At 41.0% G+C, this 18017-nt stretch overlaps 1 protein-coding gene across 1 annotated transcript; it reads right to left on the bottom strand.

Annotated features, from left to right (window-relative positions):
• Positions 1-4866: 4866 nt before the first annotated feature.
• On the bottom strand, positions 4867-5908 carry LOC110566034 (olfactory receptor 51A7-like). Its single transcript, XM_021663815.2, has one exon. The coding sequence runs from the start codon at positions 5880-5882 to the stop codon at positions 4944-4946; it is 939 nt and encodes a 312-aa protein (XP_021519490.1). The 5' UTR covers positions 5883-5908; the 3' UTR covers positions 4867-4943.
• Between the last annotated feature and the right edge of the window lie 12109 nt (positions 5909-18017).

Genomic DNA, 18017 nt, shown 5'->3' with positions numbered 1-18017 from the left:
AAAGGTCATATGCACACATTTTTATGCTCTGGAGAAGAATGTAGTTTTCTTCCATACCAATGAAATTCACTGTTGTAATGTTTTTTTAATTCTTACCAACTTTATAACTATGTCTTTTTATTTCTAATTCCCCAAACAATGAATAAGGATTTCTTTCCTGTGTCTATTCCTTATTTTGCCTATTCCTATTTGTATCCTCATGAAGAGTCTACTAAAAAGAAACATTTTTTCTATTTCTGATTTCTATTTATTTTTATATATTTTAAGCTTACATTTGCAGGGGATCTTAATTTCCTATCTTTCTCATATGATGTTTTGTGTTTAAACTACCAAACAAATAATTTTACATAACCAATTTCACCTCTTTATTCCTTTAAAATTTTTCCTTCATTTACTGTATACAACAGGTTTTTGACCTTTGCATTTCACATATAGTTTCATGCATTTTGTGATTGATTAAATTTTTCCCTAACAACTTAATATAAACATATAGTGTATACTGATTATTTTCACATATATCCCTCACTTTTTCTTACCTCCCTCTCATCTATTTACCCTTCCTCTCCCCTACGAATCCTTTCCTCACATTCATGTCTGCTTTGTTTTGTGACTTAACCAGGGCTGTCTATGTGGCCATAAATTCGATGCTAACCACTGAAGATTAGTGGACTCTGCAGTTAGTACACCACTGAAGACAATGACTGCCCCTTTACCAGAATCTGTCAATACAGAATGGTTCAGCAGTAAGGAGTGGAGCTGTGTAAGGCCCTTCCCCATTTTTGGCAGGACCTATCTTGTGTGGATCCACTACAATTAACTACGGTTACTGTGGACCTGTAACCGCCGTTACTAGGCCATGACTAGACACTGCATAGTCCTTCTCCCTGTCTTCAAGATCTTCTATTTTTCTCACCTTCTTCTTTCTCAATGTCCCCTAAGCCTCAGTGTAGAAGAAGGAGTACAGCTGTCTGGTTTCAGGATGAACCACTTCAGGCACCACTTAGTTCTTAACATATTGCTCATCCTTGGGTCTCTGAATTCATTGTGATTCACTGCAAAGAGGATTATTTCATTGTCTGAAAATAGCTCTTTTCTATGGATGTATACAGAAATTTGGCATGCAGTTTAATGCTATGTCAATTTATTTAAACAACAGTAGTGTGCTTCCAGCCTTGGGACTATGGCTCCCATACTATGGATTGTTGGCCGGTTTTACAATGCTAGACATGTCTCCCTCTTATAAGGTGAGCCTTGAATGCAATCAGAGTGTGTTTGATTACTTTCATAATAATTGTGCCACTATTGCACCAATGGACATATCTTGCCCAGTTCTGCAGTTTTGAGGCCTCACAACAGAGTAAAACTATTTGTCTTTTCTCCTCCTGAAACCTCTGTCACACCTTTCAGAAAGTTAAAAGCCCACAGGAAGGAAGTTTCATAACTACTTGCTCCATAACCACTTGCTCTCTATTTATTTTGCAACCCACATATGTTACGTCTTCAGCAATAGGGTCTTACAACCTCGCTTGTATGGGCAACAAAGGGACTGATAAGATCCTGTACTGTTTGAAGGCCTATGGGAAACCCCTGACCAATGCCACCATATTCCCTATACGCTGTTGAGGATTTTCTGTAGCAGCCATTGCTTGAAGGGCATCGGTACCTCCCCATGCAACGTACTTCCCGCCAATGTATCCTTCATAATGTTTAATTGGGTTACAAGATAGTAAGCTTCCCTATGGCTTATTCATACTTTCTTCTCTTTGGTTAACATTCCTACACTCACTCTTCATCTTCTCAGTCTCCCATACCCCTCCCTGTTCAAACATTTCCCTACAATATTCTCCTGCTCCATTTTCAACCTACCTATGCTCTGTTAACCCCTTCCTGAAAAGTATTCCATCAGTATTCCCATCCTAGTTTTCCAGCTGCCACTGTACTCCAAGTTAAACAAACAAAACCAAAGAGTCAGTCAAAACTAGCATTCACATATAAGATTGGTCATGTGCCATTTGTCCTTTGAAGCCTGGGTTGCCTCACTCTGTATAACTTTTTTTTTTCAGTTCCATCCATATACACACAAATTTCATCATTTTAGTTTTCTTTACAGTAGAATAGATTCAGTGGAAGAACCCGTGTGTCTCACAAAATCCCTTCTATTGCTGCAGTATTAATTTCTTACACTGATGTGTAGAAAGTAGAGAGCCTTAACAGAATCCTGTGTCTCACAAGATTCCTTCTATTGCTGCAGTATTAATTTCTTACACTGATGTGTAGAAAGTAGAGAGCCTTAACAGATTTAAGGTGATGGCCACTATGACTAACTCTGGAAGAAGCAGAGGAACAGTGGCCCTGGGTTTCATTACCTACTGGATACACTTTGTTAATCTGATTAAAGCTTCCCCTCATCACAGAAATGTCTAGACTTGATTTCTTTTATTGTCTTAGTTAGGTCTTAATGTTGTTTACAGAATGTAGATTCCCCAGGGTAGAAGAAACCTCAACTGGAGAATTGCCATGATCAGACTGGCCTGTGGTCCTGTCTGTGACAGATATTTTGGTGATTGATGTGAGTTTACCCAGCTCACTGTTGGCAACATCAGTACTGGGAAGGTAGATCTGAACTGTATGAGAGAGACAGTTGAGCTCAGGCCTCTCAGCAAGGCAAGAAACAGCACTCTTTCATTGCTTCTGCTTTGGGTACTGGCCTTGTGTTCTGCCCTCACCTCCCTCGGTGATAAGTTGTAACCTTAAGGTAAAAACCAAAAAAACATCTGCTTGAGAACATAACATGTTCATCTTTCTGGATCTGAGTTATCTCACTGAGGATGAACTTTTCTAGCTCCATCCCTTTGCCTGCAAACTTCTGTTAAACCTATAGTACAGGATAACCATACAACAGTCCACAGACCAAAAGAAGCTAAATAACAAGGAGGACCGAAGGGAGGGTGCCGGAATGTCACTCAGAAGGGGAAATAGAATAGAGAGCACAAGTTAATGAAGAGAGGGAACTGGACAGGAGATGAAACAGAGAGGGAAAAAAGGTGAAGATCAGATGTAGGGAGAAAGGAGAAGTGAGAGGGCCAGGAGCAAGAAGGGAAACTGAGAAGAGACATCTCTCTGTCAAGCTGGAGGCCTGCAACAAGATAGGCTTCAGGAAGGACATGGAAGGCACTCTAGCTGAGAGTGCTAATGAGGGGAAGAGGGAGGAAGAGCACAAAGACTGAAGTGACCACCTCCTAAACAAGTAGGACTTGTGGAAGGAGGGAACAACAACCCACTGACAAAACATGTGGTCCAAAATTTACCCTGCCTACAAGAAGGGCAGGGTCAACGAGGGAACAAAGATTGAGGGAATGTCCAACCAATAATTGGCTGAATCTGAGACCCACCCTTAGGTGGAAGGCTAGCCCCTGACACTAACGATGACACTCTGGGACAGATGCTGGGACTTGCAGCCTAGCATGGGGCGGAGCTCCAGGGGTCCTGTGCAAGTGCTGGGGGAAAGATGGAAGGACTCAGAGGGGACAAGAACCTCACAAGATCACCATCAGAGACAAATAACCCAGACCCATGGAGGCCTTCAGAGACTGAGCACCAACTAAAGAGCATGCATGATCTGGACCTAGGCCCCTGCACACATGTAGCTGATGGGCTGCTTGGTCTTCATATTTGTTGCCTGGTGAGTGGATGGGGTACTGTTTCTAGCGTGGACTCTATTGCCTGCATTTGGATCACTTCCACCCTGGCAGGGCCACCTTGCCTGGCCTCAGGGGATGAAGATATGCTCAGTCCAGTCCTGATGTGACTTGATGCTCTTCTTTTCTGGAAGGAAAGGGAGAGGGAAAGGAAAAGGCAGGAAAGGGGAGACTGGGAGGAGAGGAGGGAGGAGGTATCCTTGGGATGTAAATTTTAAAAAGGAAAGAAAAATAAAATTTTTAAAAAGAGAATAAACTTTCTCTCCTCAAGGTGCTTCTTGTCAGAGTATTTTATCACAGTCAAAGATATTAAACCAGATCAGCTTCCTAATTTTAGATCCCTTTGTGTTCCCGGTCTACCAGTATTTCCTCATTCGCTTTAATCTCCAGTGAAAACTGATACATAACTACCAAGCACATATGACAGGAAAGTTACTTTACTGATAAGAGATTTAAGAGTGAATAATCCACCATTCCTTTGTGTGGAAATTCATAATTGATTTGTGTAAGAGACATACATATGTGTAACTAGAGTAATAAATGGTCCTCCAGCTCCTGAGATCCAGTTCTCTATTCCCTTTCACCGTGATGCTGACAAGTGCCATGGCCCTCTTTTAGCAATTATTCCTCTGAAGATGATTTCTTCGTAAACCAGAATGGGAAAATAACAAATCACATAAGAGCCTCTTTCACATCACCCTACCACGTATTCCTCAAACATTAACAGGGATGTCAGTCGCTGGGATCTCACTAACATGAGCACTCACTCACAAGTTTGCGGCAGGATCAGCAGCGTTCTGGGTGATATTTGTATTGCAACCCTCTGAACAGTGAAGAACAGACTTAGACAAACCCTGACGTGCTGTAAATGATTTAATGCAACACAAGGAGAAGTCAATATGGAGATATTAAACAGTTCCAGAGCCTTTCAGGCTTCTCCCAGACACAATGCAAGATCACATGCCCTAGATTCTTTAGAACAATGTGTAATTTTTTATTCTCCAATCTCTTGCTTAAATATAGATGTTTTCAACCATACAAATAACAGCAAAATGATTCATAGAGGCCCTATGAAATATGAAGGTTTTTTCCTCTTTCAGACAAGAAAAGTGGCAATATTAATTGATCAAAACAAGCTACAGGACTATGAAGTAAATAGAACAATCTTCTTTGAGGATGAAACACTGTTGTGTCTCTAAAATAGCTTATAGCAGATAAAATAGAATGTCTAAGGTGTTGTCCCCATTACTTAGAACACAGACCCAGTTTTTCCAAGACTTTTACTCTAATCTGTTGAGTTTTTACACAATACACAATGGGATTCATCAAGGGTGGTACCAGCAAGAAAGCATCTGCTATCAGAATCATGGCTAATGGGGACTTATGCTTTGCAAAGCGATGCATGGTAGCCAAGGTAATGATAGGCACATAGAAGATGAGCACAGCACAGATATGGGAGACACAAGTATTGAGGGCTTTGAGCCTCTCCCCATGGGATGCAATACCCAACACGGTCTTCAAGATGAACACATAGGACACAGCGATGAACACACTGTCTGACATCATGCAGAGTGCAACAAACAGCCCATAGTAAAAGTTAACCCTGTTATCAGAGCAGGCCAGCTTCATGACATCCTGATGGAGACAATAGGAATGTGACAACAGGCGTTTATTGCAGTATCTGAGTCTCTTTAAAGTAAACGGAAGGGGAAGCACCAGGAGAATGCTTTTAACAGCGAAGGCTAGTCCAATTTGTACAACTCTGGAGCTTGTGAGGATGGAGCTGTACCTCAGGGGATGCCGGATGGCTACAAAGCGATCAAAGGACATAACAAGAAGCACTGAAGACTCCATATCTGTGAATCCATGGATGAAGAATTCCTGGGCAATGCAGGCATCAGCAGAAATCCCCATGGCATTGAACAAGAATATTCTTAGCATAGTGGGGATGGAGGAGAAAGACAGGCCTAGGTCAGAGAAGGCCAACATGGAGAGGAAATAGTACATGGGCTCATGCAGAGAAGGTTCTGTTCTGATGACACAAAGAATGGTGCAGTTTCCCAGAATGGCTGTAAGGTACATAAGGCAGATAGGGATGGAGACCCAAATGTGCATATGATCAAGGCCTGGGATCCCAATCAGAAGGAAGGAAGAGACATCAACTTCTGAGGTATTAAGAAGCATCACAAATGAAGTCTTGGTCAGCTGCTCCAGGACCTACAGTGCCATCAACAATCAACAACAACAACAACAAAATGGCTCAAATTAGGAGATGATAAAAATGATATAACTTTTTAAAAATGGAATACATTATATTCATATTATTTATTTAAGAACTTTACATTATTTGAATACAGATATTTATTTTCATTTTCATATGTATTTCTAAATAACTCTAGAGCAAGAAAGTACAAAAGTCTTTTGGTACCTCCATTAAATGAATTTTAAAAACCTACATCTTTTGTTTGCATGTGCTTGTGAATGTGTGTATGTGTGAATGCATATGAAGACCAGAGGTCAGCAACAGGTGTATTCCTTTATCTCTTTCACCTGACTTTGTTGCATAAAATTTCTCACTGAATATGGAGCTCTCCATTTCAGCTAGACTTGCTGGCTAATGAAGCACAGGAATCTTTCATTTTCTCCTACTCAGTCCTGGGATTATAGACACAAGCCTCCATGCCCAGCTTTTACACATGGGGACTGGAGAACTAAACCTAGTTCCTCATGTTTTCACAGAAAGCATGTTAGTGACAACTATCTTCCCAGCACCTCAAACTACATCTTTTAAGATACAAATTAAGTAAATAAAATATAGTTTTTGTAGCGTGGAAGATCTTCCTGAACTGTGTATGTGTTCATGCAGATCACAGTACTGTGTGAACAGAGGGCCAAAGAAGTACCAGACAACTGGAGAAATCCTGAAAAAGTATCAGTCATTTAAATTCTGACCTTTTGTAGAAATATTTGATGACCCTTAGGATAGAAACTTTTGCAGGAGACACATATGTACACATAGGTATGATGCTGTAAATTAATATAGTGAGGATGAAAAATGGGCCAAATGGAATTTGAGATTTAAAAGTTATATTCTATGTCTTTCATTCAAATAAGCAAAATAAATCACCACCCTTAAGGGGGTGCAGCCTTACCAGGCCACAGAGGAAGACAATGTAATCAGTCCTGATGAGACCTGATAGACTAGGATCAGATGGAAGGAGAGGAGGACCTCCCCTGTCAGTGGACTGGGGAAGGGGCATGGGTAGAGAAGAGGGAGAGAGGGTAGGATTGGGAGGGGAGAAGGGAGGGAGCTACAGGTGGGATACAAAGTGAATAAACTGTAATTAATAAAAATAAAATATAAAATGCAAAATAAAGAAATCATACGGAGCAAATATGCAAATCTTCACAATTATCTATGTGACCATGAACATAAAGATGTTACATCCTGTTTTATTAGACTCTGAAGGTTCTTACAGAGCATCTTCCAGACATGTAGACTCACAACCTCAAAGACAACTACAGTGCCCAAAACTATCTTCCAGATCATTAGAGTTGTCACTATGTAAAAAGAGCCCTTCGCTGTGCACTGGAGGAAGGAGATCTCTGACACTAGCTCTCACTAGTCAATCAGGGAGCTGTAAAAGAAATGACATGTAGAAATTATGTCCCCTCACAGGGACTCTGAGCATCTTTCATGAGGGGAGAGAAATAGAAGCTGAATCAACACAGAAGGAGATAGCTAGCAAAGGTTAAAAACAGCACTGTGAAGAAGAAATGAAGGAAAAGGGATTGTCATAACATGGGAGGGATTGACACAGGAATTTAGAAAGTAGAAGCAAAAATAGTCCTATATATCCAAAGATTACACAGTCTTCACTCAAAGAAAAGAATTAGCACACCCAATTCTTTATAGAACCAAACTTGAGAAATCCTAGGCTGGAGGAAACTAAACGATGGACAGTTATTGCTCCGGTTACTCATGAAAACCCCAGAATATCATTAATGACATGTGAGTAAGTAGATGGAAAGGCTGAACCAGAGGAGAGATGATTTCAGGATATCCAGCACAAACCCGAGTCTCGTGTCCTGCATATGCTGCTTCTCCTTCAGTACCTGCGAGACAACCAAGGGCTACACTAACAGTCCAGTGTGTTTAGAGAGTCGATTGTACTGCCCTAACCAATCATTCAAAGAATGTAACTTGAACTTGGGTTCTGTTAGTCTATGTTTCTTCTGGGGAGTGTTATCTGTTGAATATTCATGAAAGAGAGAAAGAAAGAACGAAAAGAACGAAAGGAAGAAAGAAAGAAAGAAAGAAAGAAAGAAAGAAAGAGAGGGAGGGAGGGAGGGAGGGAGGGAGGGAGGGAGGAAGGAAGGAAGGAAGGAAGGAAGGAAGGAAGGAAGGAAGGAAGGAAGGAAGGAAGGAAGGAAGGAAACTATATCACTATATAATTGACAAGCTACATAGCTACATTAGGGCTTATGACTTTACCTTCACAATACAGTCATTTATCTGCATATCTATTGTCTTTTGTGTAGCTTTGAATTGGTACCCAATTGGAAGCCTGAACTTCTGCCATAGCAAATAAATCCTAACATTTAGAAATAGTGTTCACCAATCTACATCCAACCTAGCATTCAACAGCAGAGGCACCTTCCTACTGTTGCTCAGATACAGTGTTCTTTTGGTCAAGTCTGAAATTTGTTTGACCATCACAGTGTTAGAAATAGGAAGTAACAATATTAAATGTACATTGCAGTGTCTGGGAATGTGGACATTGAAATTTTTGATGGCTGAGGAAGGTGATGAGGAAGGTGGTATACACCAGTAATGCCAACACTTCAAGATGCTGCAGCAGGAGGGTTATAAGACCATACACACACACACACACACACACACACACACACACACATATATGTACTCACGCATGCGCGTGGGTCTTTGAATCCTCACCTACTTAAGGAACTTTGTCATTCATTTCTGCATAAGGACACAACAGATGTAAAACCAGGACTTCAAATATATATGTGATATGCCAATTTTCAGTTATTTCCATAATGGTTAACTGTGAAATACTTATTTTGATGTGTTTCTAAATATGATGGGAGTTAGAAGGAATTTTATATGAGGATCTTGTTAAAGGTATATCTAAAAGCTTATTTCCTAAGAGACAGATCAAGCTCAATTTAAAAGGCTGCTCAAGGAAAAAATAAAGTAAATAGTGTCACATCTGGAGCCCCTGTGAGCTCTAGGAGTTCTGTCTCAGACATAAGACAGAACTGGCTTAGATGTTTTCTCCTGTAAACAGATATTTGCTTGCAAATTCCATACAAATCTCTCACTTACCACAACCTTTGATTTCTGTCACTTATTCCAACCCTCTCTTTCCAATACTTCTGCCCTTTGCCTCTAATTTCTCATCGCTAAGTGCTACCTTCTCTACATGTGCGTTTTGCCTCAGCTCTCAACAGCCTCAGTTTCGTCCTAGCATCTTACCTGGCTCTCACTATAAGAGGTGCCAAGCCAGCGCTGTGATGGGTAGCTTATGGTACAGTCCCTGTATAAAGAACCCGCCAGATAACGTTCATTGGGGCCACGAGCTCTTGGGAGTCTACAGCAGGTATCAGCTAAAAATTCCCAAGAGGCTCCACACACTAGCCTGAAGCAGGTTAAAATAATATTTCATTATCTTCCTCTTAATTCTCTTATTGACTTTATAATAGTTTTCAAAAATTAACATGCCTTAATCCGCACATTAGCAGGGATTGGTGTGATATTTTAATGTACATATAGCTTATGCTAAGGAAGGTCATGGGCATTTTCTTTTCCTTATGCTTTCTGTTTTGAACCTTCAGGCTTCTCTATTACACATTTTCATGAAATGTTTAAAAGTACACTGTAACCATTGTTCTGTAGTGTGGAATACCAGAACCTAATCTTTGCATCTAGTTGTGTTTTGTTGCCTATTATCCAACACCCTGCCTTTTATTTATCCTCTCTTATCTTCCTTCCTTCTAAATCTCTTGTACAGCCAACATGACATCATTTGGCTTCTTTGTATGAGAAGAAAATGTGATGTTTGTCTTTCGGTGTCTCTTTCATTTCACCCAATGGAAAGTCTCCAGTTCATTCATTTTAGTTCCAAGATGGGATAGGACTCTGTGACTTTATATTACCTTGTCACATAGGCCATATTCTCTTCATTCATTCATGTGTTGATAGACACCTCAGTTAATGCCATATTTGTTGGTATAACGTTATTTGGGAATGTATACAATTTACCCTTGTTCATTCAAATGCTGATTTCTCTCCCCTACTCTCTGGTTTCAATTGGATGTTGTATTCTGTTGCTTATTCTAAGCATCACCTGTCTCAAGTTTGTGTAAACACGCCACCATTTGTTCTCTGTGTTGTTAATTAAAACAACAAGCCACGACATTGTACAAAGGAGAGAATGGGGTGGTATATCCCTGTCCGGGGATGGGTGGGAAGAGAAGGAAGTGAAGGGAGGAGAGCGGAGAATCAGCAGGAGAGGTCTTGGAACCACGTGGAGAGATGAACCAGACATAAGTTATGACTAAAAACAAGTATAATGGGTAAAATCTATGCAGGCTTGGAAGTTTAGGATGGAGTGATCATTGCCCAACATTGTGCTCTAAGTTCACTAAATAAATCCAAGTCTCTGTGTGGTGATTTGAACATAGAGTTGGATTAGAAATAACCACTGCTTAACTAAAAGAAAAATCAATAATAAATATTAATACCCACAGGGCATATTTTGTTGTTAGAAACAGTCCTGCAATAAAAATGAGAAGGCAAAGCTCTGCACTACAGTGATGCTGCTTTCTTTGACTACCCAGCCGTATACACAATTGAGTTTATGATAGATTATAGATAGGGCGGTCTCCACAGAATTTTCCACAGGATTATACTAATGTATATTCCACCTTCCGGTGTAAAGGGCTCTTTCTGCACAGCTCCAGCAGTCCTCACTTGTAGGAAAATGCATCTGCTTTGTCATTTCCCTGATGGCCCCTGACAACAGACGTAACTTTTTTCCTCCTTTGCATTCAGTTTCCACTTTGTACTATGCGGAGTACCCAGCGTGCTCATGAACAGCTGCGGTTCCCTTCTTCCTCCTTCATCACTCAGTCAAATATAGCATAATGTTTCCTCAGAGAAGATGTATCCATTGGCATACAACCTTATAATAATGTTTTCATATTTGATTTTACCTTGGTTATTCACATTTTAAGAGCAATTAAATTATCACTGAGGTGCAGTTAGACATTTAAGCACAGGATATATTTTATGACTAGAGTAAAGGAGGCCACATCATCCTGTGTTATGAAATCACTGGGAGAGACATAACCAGGACATAAAAAAAGGAAGAAAGAAAGAAAACTGATATTTTCCTTTTACACTGATACAGTTGTCCATAGCTACAACAAATCTCTGTTCAATTTTGATCGTAGATTTCTGGAATACTATTTATGTATCCTTTTTATTACAGTTTATTCGCTTTGTATCCCAACTCTAGTCCTCTCCCTCAGCTCCTCCTAGTGCCACCATCCTTCCCTCTTCTCCACCTTTGCATCTTCCCCAGTCCACTGATAGGGGAGGTCCTCCTTCCCTTCCATCTGATGCTAGTCTATTAGGTCTTATCAGGACTGGCTGCATTGTCTTCCTCTGTGGCCTGGTAAGGCTGCTCCCTCCCTCAGGGGGAGGTGATCAAAGAGCCAGCCACTGAGTTCATGTCAGAGACAATCCCTGTTCCCATTACTATGGTACCCACTTGGATACTGAGCTGCCATGGGCTACATCTGTGCAGGGGTTCTAGGTTATCTCCATGCATGGTCCTTAGTTTGAGTATCGTCTCAGAAAAGATCCCTAGGCACAGATATTTTTTTCTCTCCTTGTGGAGCTCCTGTCCCCTCCAGGTCTTTCTATCTCCCCCTTCTTCCATAAGATTCCCTGCACTCTGCCCAAAGTTTGGCTATGAGTCTCAGAATCTGCTTTGATATCCTGTAGGGTAGAGTCTTTCAGAGTCTTTCTGTGGTAGGTTCCTGCCCTGTTCCCTGTTTTCTTCCTCTTCAGATGTCCATCTCATTCGCTTTTCTGAGTGAGAATTGATCATCTTACCAAGGGTCCTCCTTCTTGCTTAGCTTCTTTAGGTGTACAGATTTTAGTATGTTTATTCTATATCATATTTCTAATATCCACTTATAAGTGAGTATATACTGTGTGTGTCTTTCTGCTTCTGAGATACCTCACTCAGGATGATCTTTTCTGGATCCCACCATTTGCCTGCAATTTTCATGATTTCCTTGTTTTTGATTGCTGAGTAGTATTCCATTGTTGTAAATGTACCACAATTTCTGTATCCATTCCTCCATTGAGGGACATTTGGGTTGTTTCCAGGTTCTGGCTATTACAAATAAAGCTGCTACAAACATGGTTGAAACATGTCCTTGTTGTGTACTTGAGCATCTTTTGGATATATGCCTAGGAGAGGTATAGCTGGATCTTGAGGAATCACTATTCCTAATTGTCTGAGAAAGCACCAGATTGATTTCCAAAGTGGTTGTATGAGTTTACATTCCCACCAGCTGTGGAGGAGGGTTCCCCTTTCTCCACATCCTCTCCAGCATGTATTGTCACTTGAGTTTTTGATCTTAGCCATTCTGATGGGTGTAAGGCAAAATCTCAGGGTCATTTTGATTTGCATTTCCCTGATGACTAAGGATGTTGAGCATTTCTTTAAGTGTTTCTCTGCCATTCTATATTCCTCTATTGAGAATTCTTCATTTACCTCTCTACCCCATTTTTTAATCCGATTACTTGATTCGTTGCTGTTTAACTTCTTGAGTTCTTTATATATTCTGGATATTAGCTTCTGTCAGATATAGGGCTGGTGAAGATCCTTTCCCAGTCTGTAGGCTGCTGTTTTGTTCTGATGACAGTGTCCTTTGCTTTACAGAAACTATTTATGTATTCTTTAAAATTTAAATTTTATTTCATTTGTCTGCTCACAGCTTTCTTCAATATCTCCCTGATTAATGTGACCATGTGCTCATAAAGATAACCAAATTTTTGGTATATCTTAGGACCATACAAATGTATCTTCTTGCAGAGAAAATTTGGTTTCACCAGCTGTAGACCCAGGGCTGAGTTCTGGGTTCTGATGGTTTTGCTGCTCTGAGACCACATTTGGCATGGATTCTAAGATGACTAACGAGTCTTACCAATTCCTGGCATTACTGATATCCTTACATGCAGTTAACTTATATGTGCTTTGTAATTAAATTTTGTATACTGGCACATTTTGACTCCATGCTTTATTTCGCTTTGTTTTGTTTTTAAGAGAGCAAATGGGAGAATGTGAGTAGGGAAGTCAGGGAGAACCTGGAGGAGGGGCTGAGGAGAGAAATGAGTGTGATCAAAGTATACTGTATCCTGTACATATATCTGTCAAGGAATAAATAATCATATTTAAAGCACAACGGTTTCATATACACTCAGTCTTACTAGTAAATTCAGGATTTCCTGACAGAAATGAAGAGGATGCTGCACGCGAGATGTGAGAGAGCAATGAAGGCTCGGAACTTGTAGGAATCGCCAAGCAGCGACTGATCTAATTTGAGGCTCATGTCACAAAGGGAGTCCATGCCCAACACTGCCTGGATGGCCAGAACCAGAGGCTGGATAGCCCAGTGACCCAGGATAAAAAAGAACCAATAAAATGATTCCTAATGATATTCTGCTGTATTCGTTGATCATTGCGTAGCCCAATCGTCATCAGAGAGTAGCCGACGGGAGTAGATGCACAGACCCACAGCCAAACCTTAGGCACAGAGAGAGAAAGAGAGAGAGAGAGAGAGAGAGAGAGAGAGAGAGAGAGAGAGAGAGAGAGAGAGAGAGAGAGAATTGAAAATCTCCATCGGCCCCACCCCTCAGAGCTCGGGGACCCTGAGGAAGAACGGGAGGAACGATGTAGAAGCCAGGGAACCAGAGAACACAGGGAGAATACGGCCCACAGAGTAACCTAAGCGGGGCTCGCAGGGGCTCACGGAGCCAGAAGCAGTCGCCACGGAGCCTGCTTGGGGCTGCGCCGCGTCCTCTGCAAATATGTTGTAGTTCAGCCGGGCGTTTTGTTTTGTTTTGTTTCTTTTGTTATGTTTTTTGAGACTCCCAACATTCAAAGTGGAGGTGTCCCTGGCTCCTTCACCTGCCCTTGGGACTTTTTTTCCTCTTACTGTGTTGCCTCCCTCAGCCTTCATGAGGGTTTATGCCTCATCTTACTGCTACTTTTTATACTTTGTTCGGTTGATAACTCTAAGCCGTCTGCTCTTCTCTAAAGAGAACCCTGAGGAGTAAAGAGAAGAGGGGAAGAGGAGGACAGAATGCAGGGGAAACCGCGGTGGGGATACATTGTATGAGAGAATAATAATAATAATAGTTTTAAAATTTTTTAAATATGTAACAGGCAAGACTCCAATAAGGCTCTGGAGAGAGAAAGCCTGTGTAGGTTTGGGATGTTAGTGTTGAGAGAAGAAAGCCTTCCAGCATTAGCAAGGCTCAGAAATGACTGGCAGAATTTCTGCTGAAATTCATTTTTCTCTGGATTATCAGCCCACCTAAGAGAGAGGTCTTGACATGGATGGGACAGGAGCCCCACAAGAAGACCAACAAAGCTAAAATGCCTGAGCCCAAGGGTTCTTGCAGAGATTGATTCACCAACCAAGGACCACGAACACAGAAGACCTAGACTCCTGCTTAGATATAGCCAATTGGCAGTTCAGTCTCCATGTGAGTTCCTGAGTAAGGGGATCCAGTGCTGCCTCTGCCATGGACTCTATTGCCTGCTCTTTGACCACTTGCTCCTGGAGATGCAGTCTTGCCAGGCCACTCAGGAAGAGGATCCAGGCAAACCTGGTGAGACTTAACAATCTATGGGCAGATGGCAAAAGTGGAGAACTCCCCCTTTCAGTGGTCTAGGGAAAGAAGGGAAGAGGGAGGAAGGATGGGATTAGGAGGAGTTGAGAGAGGGGGCTTCCAACTGCGTACATAATGAATAAATTGCGAAAAAAATAAAAACAGTTTTTAAAAAGATAGGCCTTGGAATCACACCACGACAGGGTACAATGAGGCACTGAGAGATTGCCTAGAGACACAATACTCACTCATCCGTGTGTTTATCACAGACATGCTAGCCCACACTGTCAGCGAGGCCCACGCATTCACAAAGTACATGTCTTCCATAACCATTAAATCAAACGTGATGTGATCACACTAACTATGTATCATAAAACAAAATCATTCATGCACTTGCACATAAGCATATATGTGTGTATATGTGCATACACATATTTAAATCCAAACCGTTTATACATATTTATACCCCAACCTCACAGGAACATGTCAACATATATTAAATACCAACAAACTTTACAATTGCACAGACTGTAAGTACCCCCTCAGATTAATTATACAATGCACGCACACAGTTGCTCACACGCTTACAATCCTGCCACACTCTTGCACATGCATTCAGCTATCCAGCCTTTACATTCGCTTGCGCAGAGGAGAAAGTAAAAGTTAGGAGTTAACACCTGCAGCTGCATATCCCAGCCTCAGAGGAAACCAATGAGAATGCAACAATGGACCTTAGGAGTGAGAGAGAATTATCAAGGGAAAGGAAAGGAAAGGCATATTCCTTTAAATAGTCCCTCATTTAAGGTCTCTGCCAAGCTGAATCCCAGGGGCTTGTTAGAACTACTTGTAGTCAGGCTCAGCTTAGTTATAAAAGAGAAGTCCTCCAGGTAAGAGATTTTCTGTGCCAGAGGCATATATGCCCTTTCCCAAGAGCAGCCAGACTCAGAGCCGCCAGGAAGCCAGCAGGCGAAGCTATGAACTGTACTTCCCTGGCATCCTGAGTTCTGTAAGCACTTAACAGCACTCTGTGATGGCAAGCGAGAATAATGATTTCCACTGTGCCTTCCACTGAGACCTAGAAAGGTAGGAAGACTACTCCAGACACAGCCCTCCAGAGAGGAGGTTAAGCATGGACCTAACATGCTCAGTTATTAACACTTTACAAGCAGATCTGGTGCTTTAACATGAGAGAACAAAGCTTCAGTTTGTTCTGAAACCATTCAGTAATAAGATCTTGTCCATTTTTCTCTATTACCTCTTAAATAACTTCAGCTGCATTTTTGAGTGCTGGACACTAGTATTTCCCTTACAGATTGAGTAAAGGATATACAACAGAGGTAGCAGGTCCTTGGATGCAAACCCACATTCACTGATAAAAGCCAGGCTATACTTAGCTTGAAGCCATAGCCCTTGTAATTAAATTTCCTCAGCCAAATTCTGTACAATTTTTAAAAGCTAGATTTTATGTGGAGAATTAGAAAACCGAGTCAGAAACCCAAAGTGTGATCATACTAGTCATAATGTTCCCAAAGTAAATGACTCAGTTCCACCAGAACACATTATGAAGGGAAGAATTCTAGCATATTTGAAAAAAATAAAAGAATATATTTAATAACAACTTAGAGAAGAACAGGGGATTGTCAAAGGGAAATTCTATTTTTCCCTTTTCTTTCAGATTAGAAAATGCATATTTTGATCCTCAAAGCTAATATTAACTTGGTAAACTGTGTTTCCATACTGAAAATCTCACATTGAACTTCATCAACCAGATATTGGTTAAATTCCTATTTACTACCCATGACATGTCTTTGATTTTGTCTTTGGTTCTTAAGTCTGGTGGGGAAAACAGTGAAGGCAATGGATTCCATAATGCCCAGAGAACGTAGCATGGGAAAGAAAAAGAGGCACCTGGCAATGATTCCCACTTACACTCAGGTCCTTGTTTGGCTTTGTTATTCTATGATATCCGTGGAAGAAAATCTGATTCTGAGATAGGAAAAGAGAACAGAAAACCAGTCTTTTCTGTCATGGTCTATTGTTGGGGGTTATTTATATGCAAAAGAGATGAGACAGACAAATGAGTTTTCAGAGATTGTTCATGGGGAGCTGAAAGTAGAAGAGACTGAATTACCAAACTGCAGAGATGTACAGAGCAAGTAACACCTGCATCAAGCCTCCAAGATTGAGACAGATGTTAAGAAGAAATGGCATCTCAGAGAAGCCCGTAGCACAAGCCAGAGCTCGGTGCACAGACGCAGTCCAGCGAAGGGGCGTGGGTCATGGTGGAAATGTTCATGTGTCCCCAACTCAGTACACAACTGAACAAATCCATTGTGTAACCAGCCTTTATTACTATGAGGTAACGGTCTCTACTTCACCCAACCGGGATGGGAATTCCTATAACTCGTTGCTAGTGAGGGCAGCAGCATGTTCTGGAAGCTCTGGTTGTAGAGGGGGCAGCTCTCTGACACACAGTTTTGTAGGTGATAGGAAGTAAATAAATCATTTAATGATTCTGACATTTTTGTTCTCACCGTAAAATGAAGATAAATGGGTTTGAATAAGCTAGAAACAGATCATTTTGTGCTCTGAAATGCAAACTTTGATAAGGCAGCAATCCTTTCACAGGTACTTAGAGATTCCCTTGAACAGTAGAAAGTTGTACTTTTAGCAAACACCTTTTCAATTGTCTTCACCAAAAAAGGAAGATGTCACAGGAAGCTTCTCTGGGCATCTGGGAGGCTCAGTAGTTAGGTACCAATGAGCTAACAGTGACATATACCAAAAATTGATGAGGAGAAAACCTGGATCAAACAGAACTCTTAAGACTTGAGAAGATGAGACATAGAAAAAAAATAAAGCACACACCCCTGAGTCCAAGGATGATATGTTTTTATGAATTCTCACCATGTGTTAAGTAGCAAGATTTGTTTTAAGCGAACCTGTAGCTATCAAGTCTTCATACAATAAAATCTCTGACTTAGAACGTACATTACAAATTCTGAGACCCATTGCTATCAAACCACAATAAATCTGGGGAAAATTAGAAGGAGGTTAGAACATTTGTGAACCTGGAAAAAATTTGAGGCAGCATTTAGACTTTAATGTATTTGTTAAATTGATGTATTTTTTCGTTCCTAAAAAAAAAAAAAAAAAAAAATGCTTTGACAACAGGGATGGGTTCAAACTACTTTCCTTCCAGGATAGGATTTGGTTTTTATAGAAGGATGATAACTAAAGCTTCCGAAGTAATAAGACACAATCTAACTGAAACTAAGCAGAGGAAAGATGCTGAGGGAAAAGCAGGTGAGAGCCCCGTACGGCTCCCTCTGAGGAACGCTGTGCTCCACAAAAGAGTCATAGCAAAGCTAGCCATGCAC

This window comes from Meriones unguiculatus, chromosome 14, assembly GCF_030254825.1.
Source record: "Meriones unguiculatus strain TT.TT164.6M chromosome 14, Bangor_MerUng_6.1, whole genome shotgun sequence".
Taxonomy (NCBI): domain Eukaryota; kingdom Metazoa; phylum Chordata; class Mammalia; order Rodentia; family Muridae; genus Meriones; species Meriones unguiculatus.
Note: the sequence above shows the minus strand (reverse complement) of the source record. Positions and strands in the feature narration are given on the sequence as shown.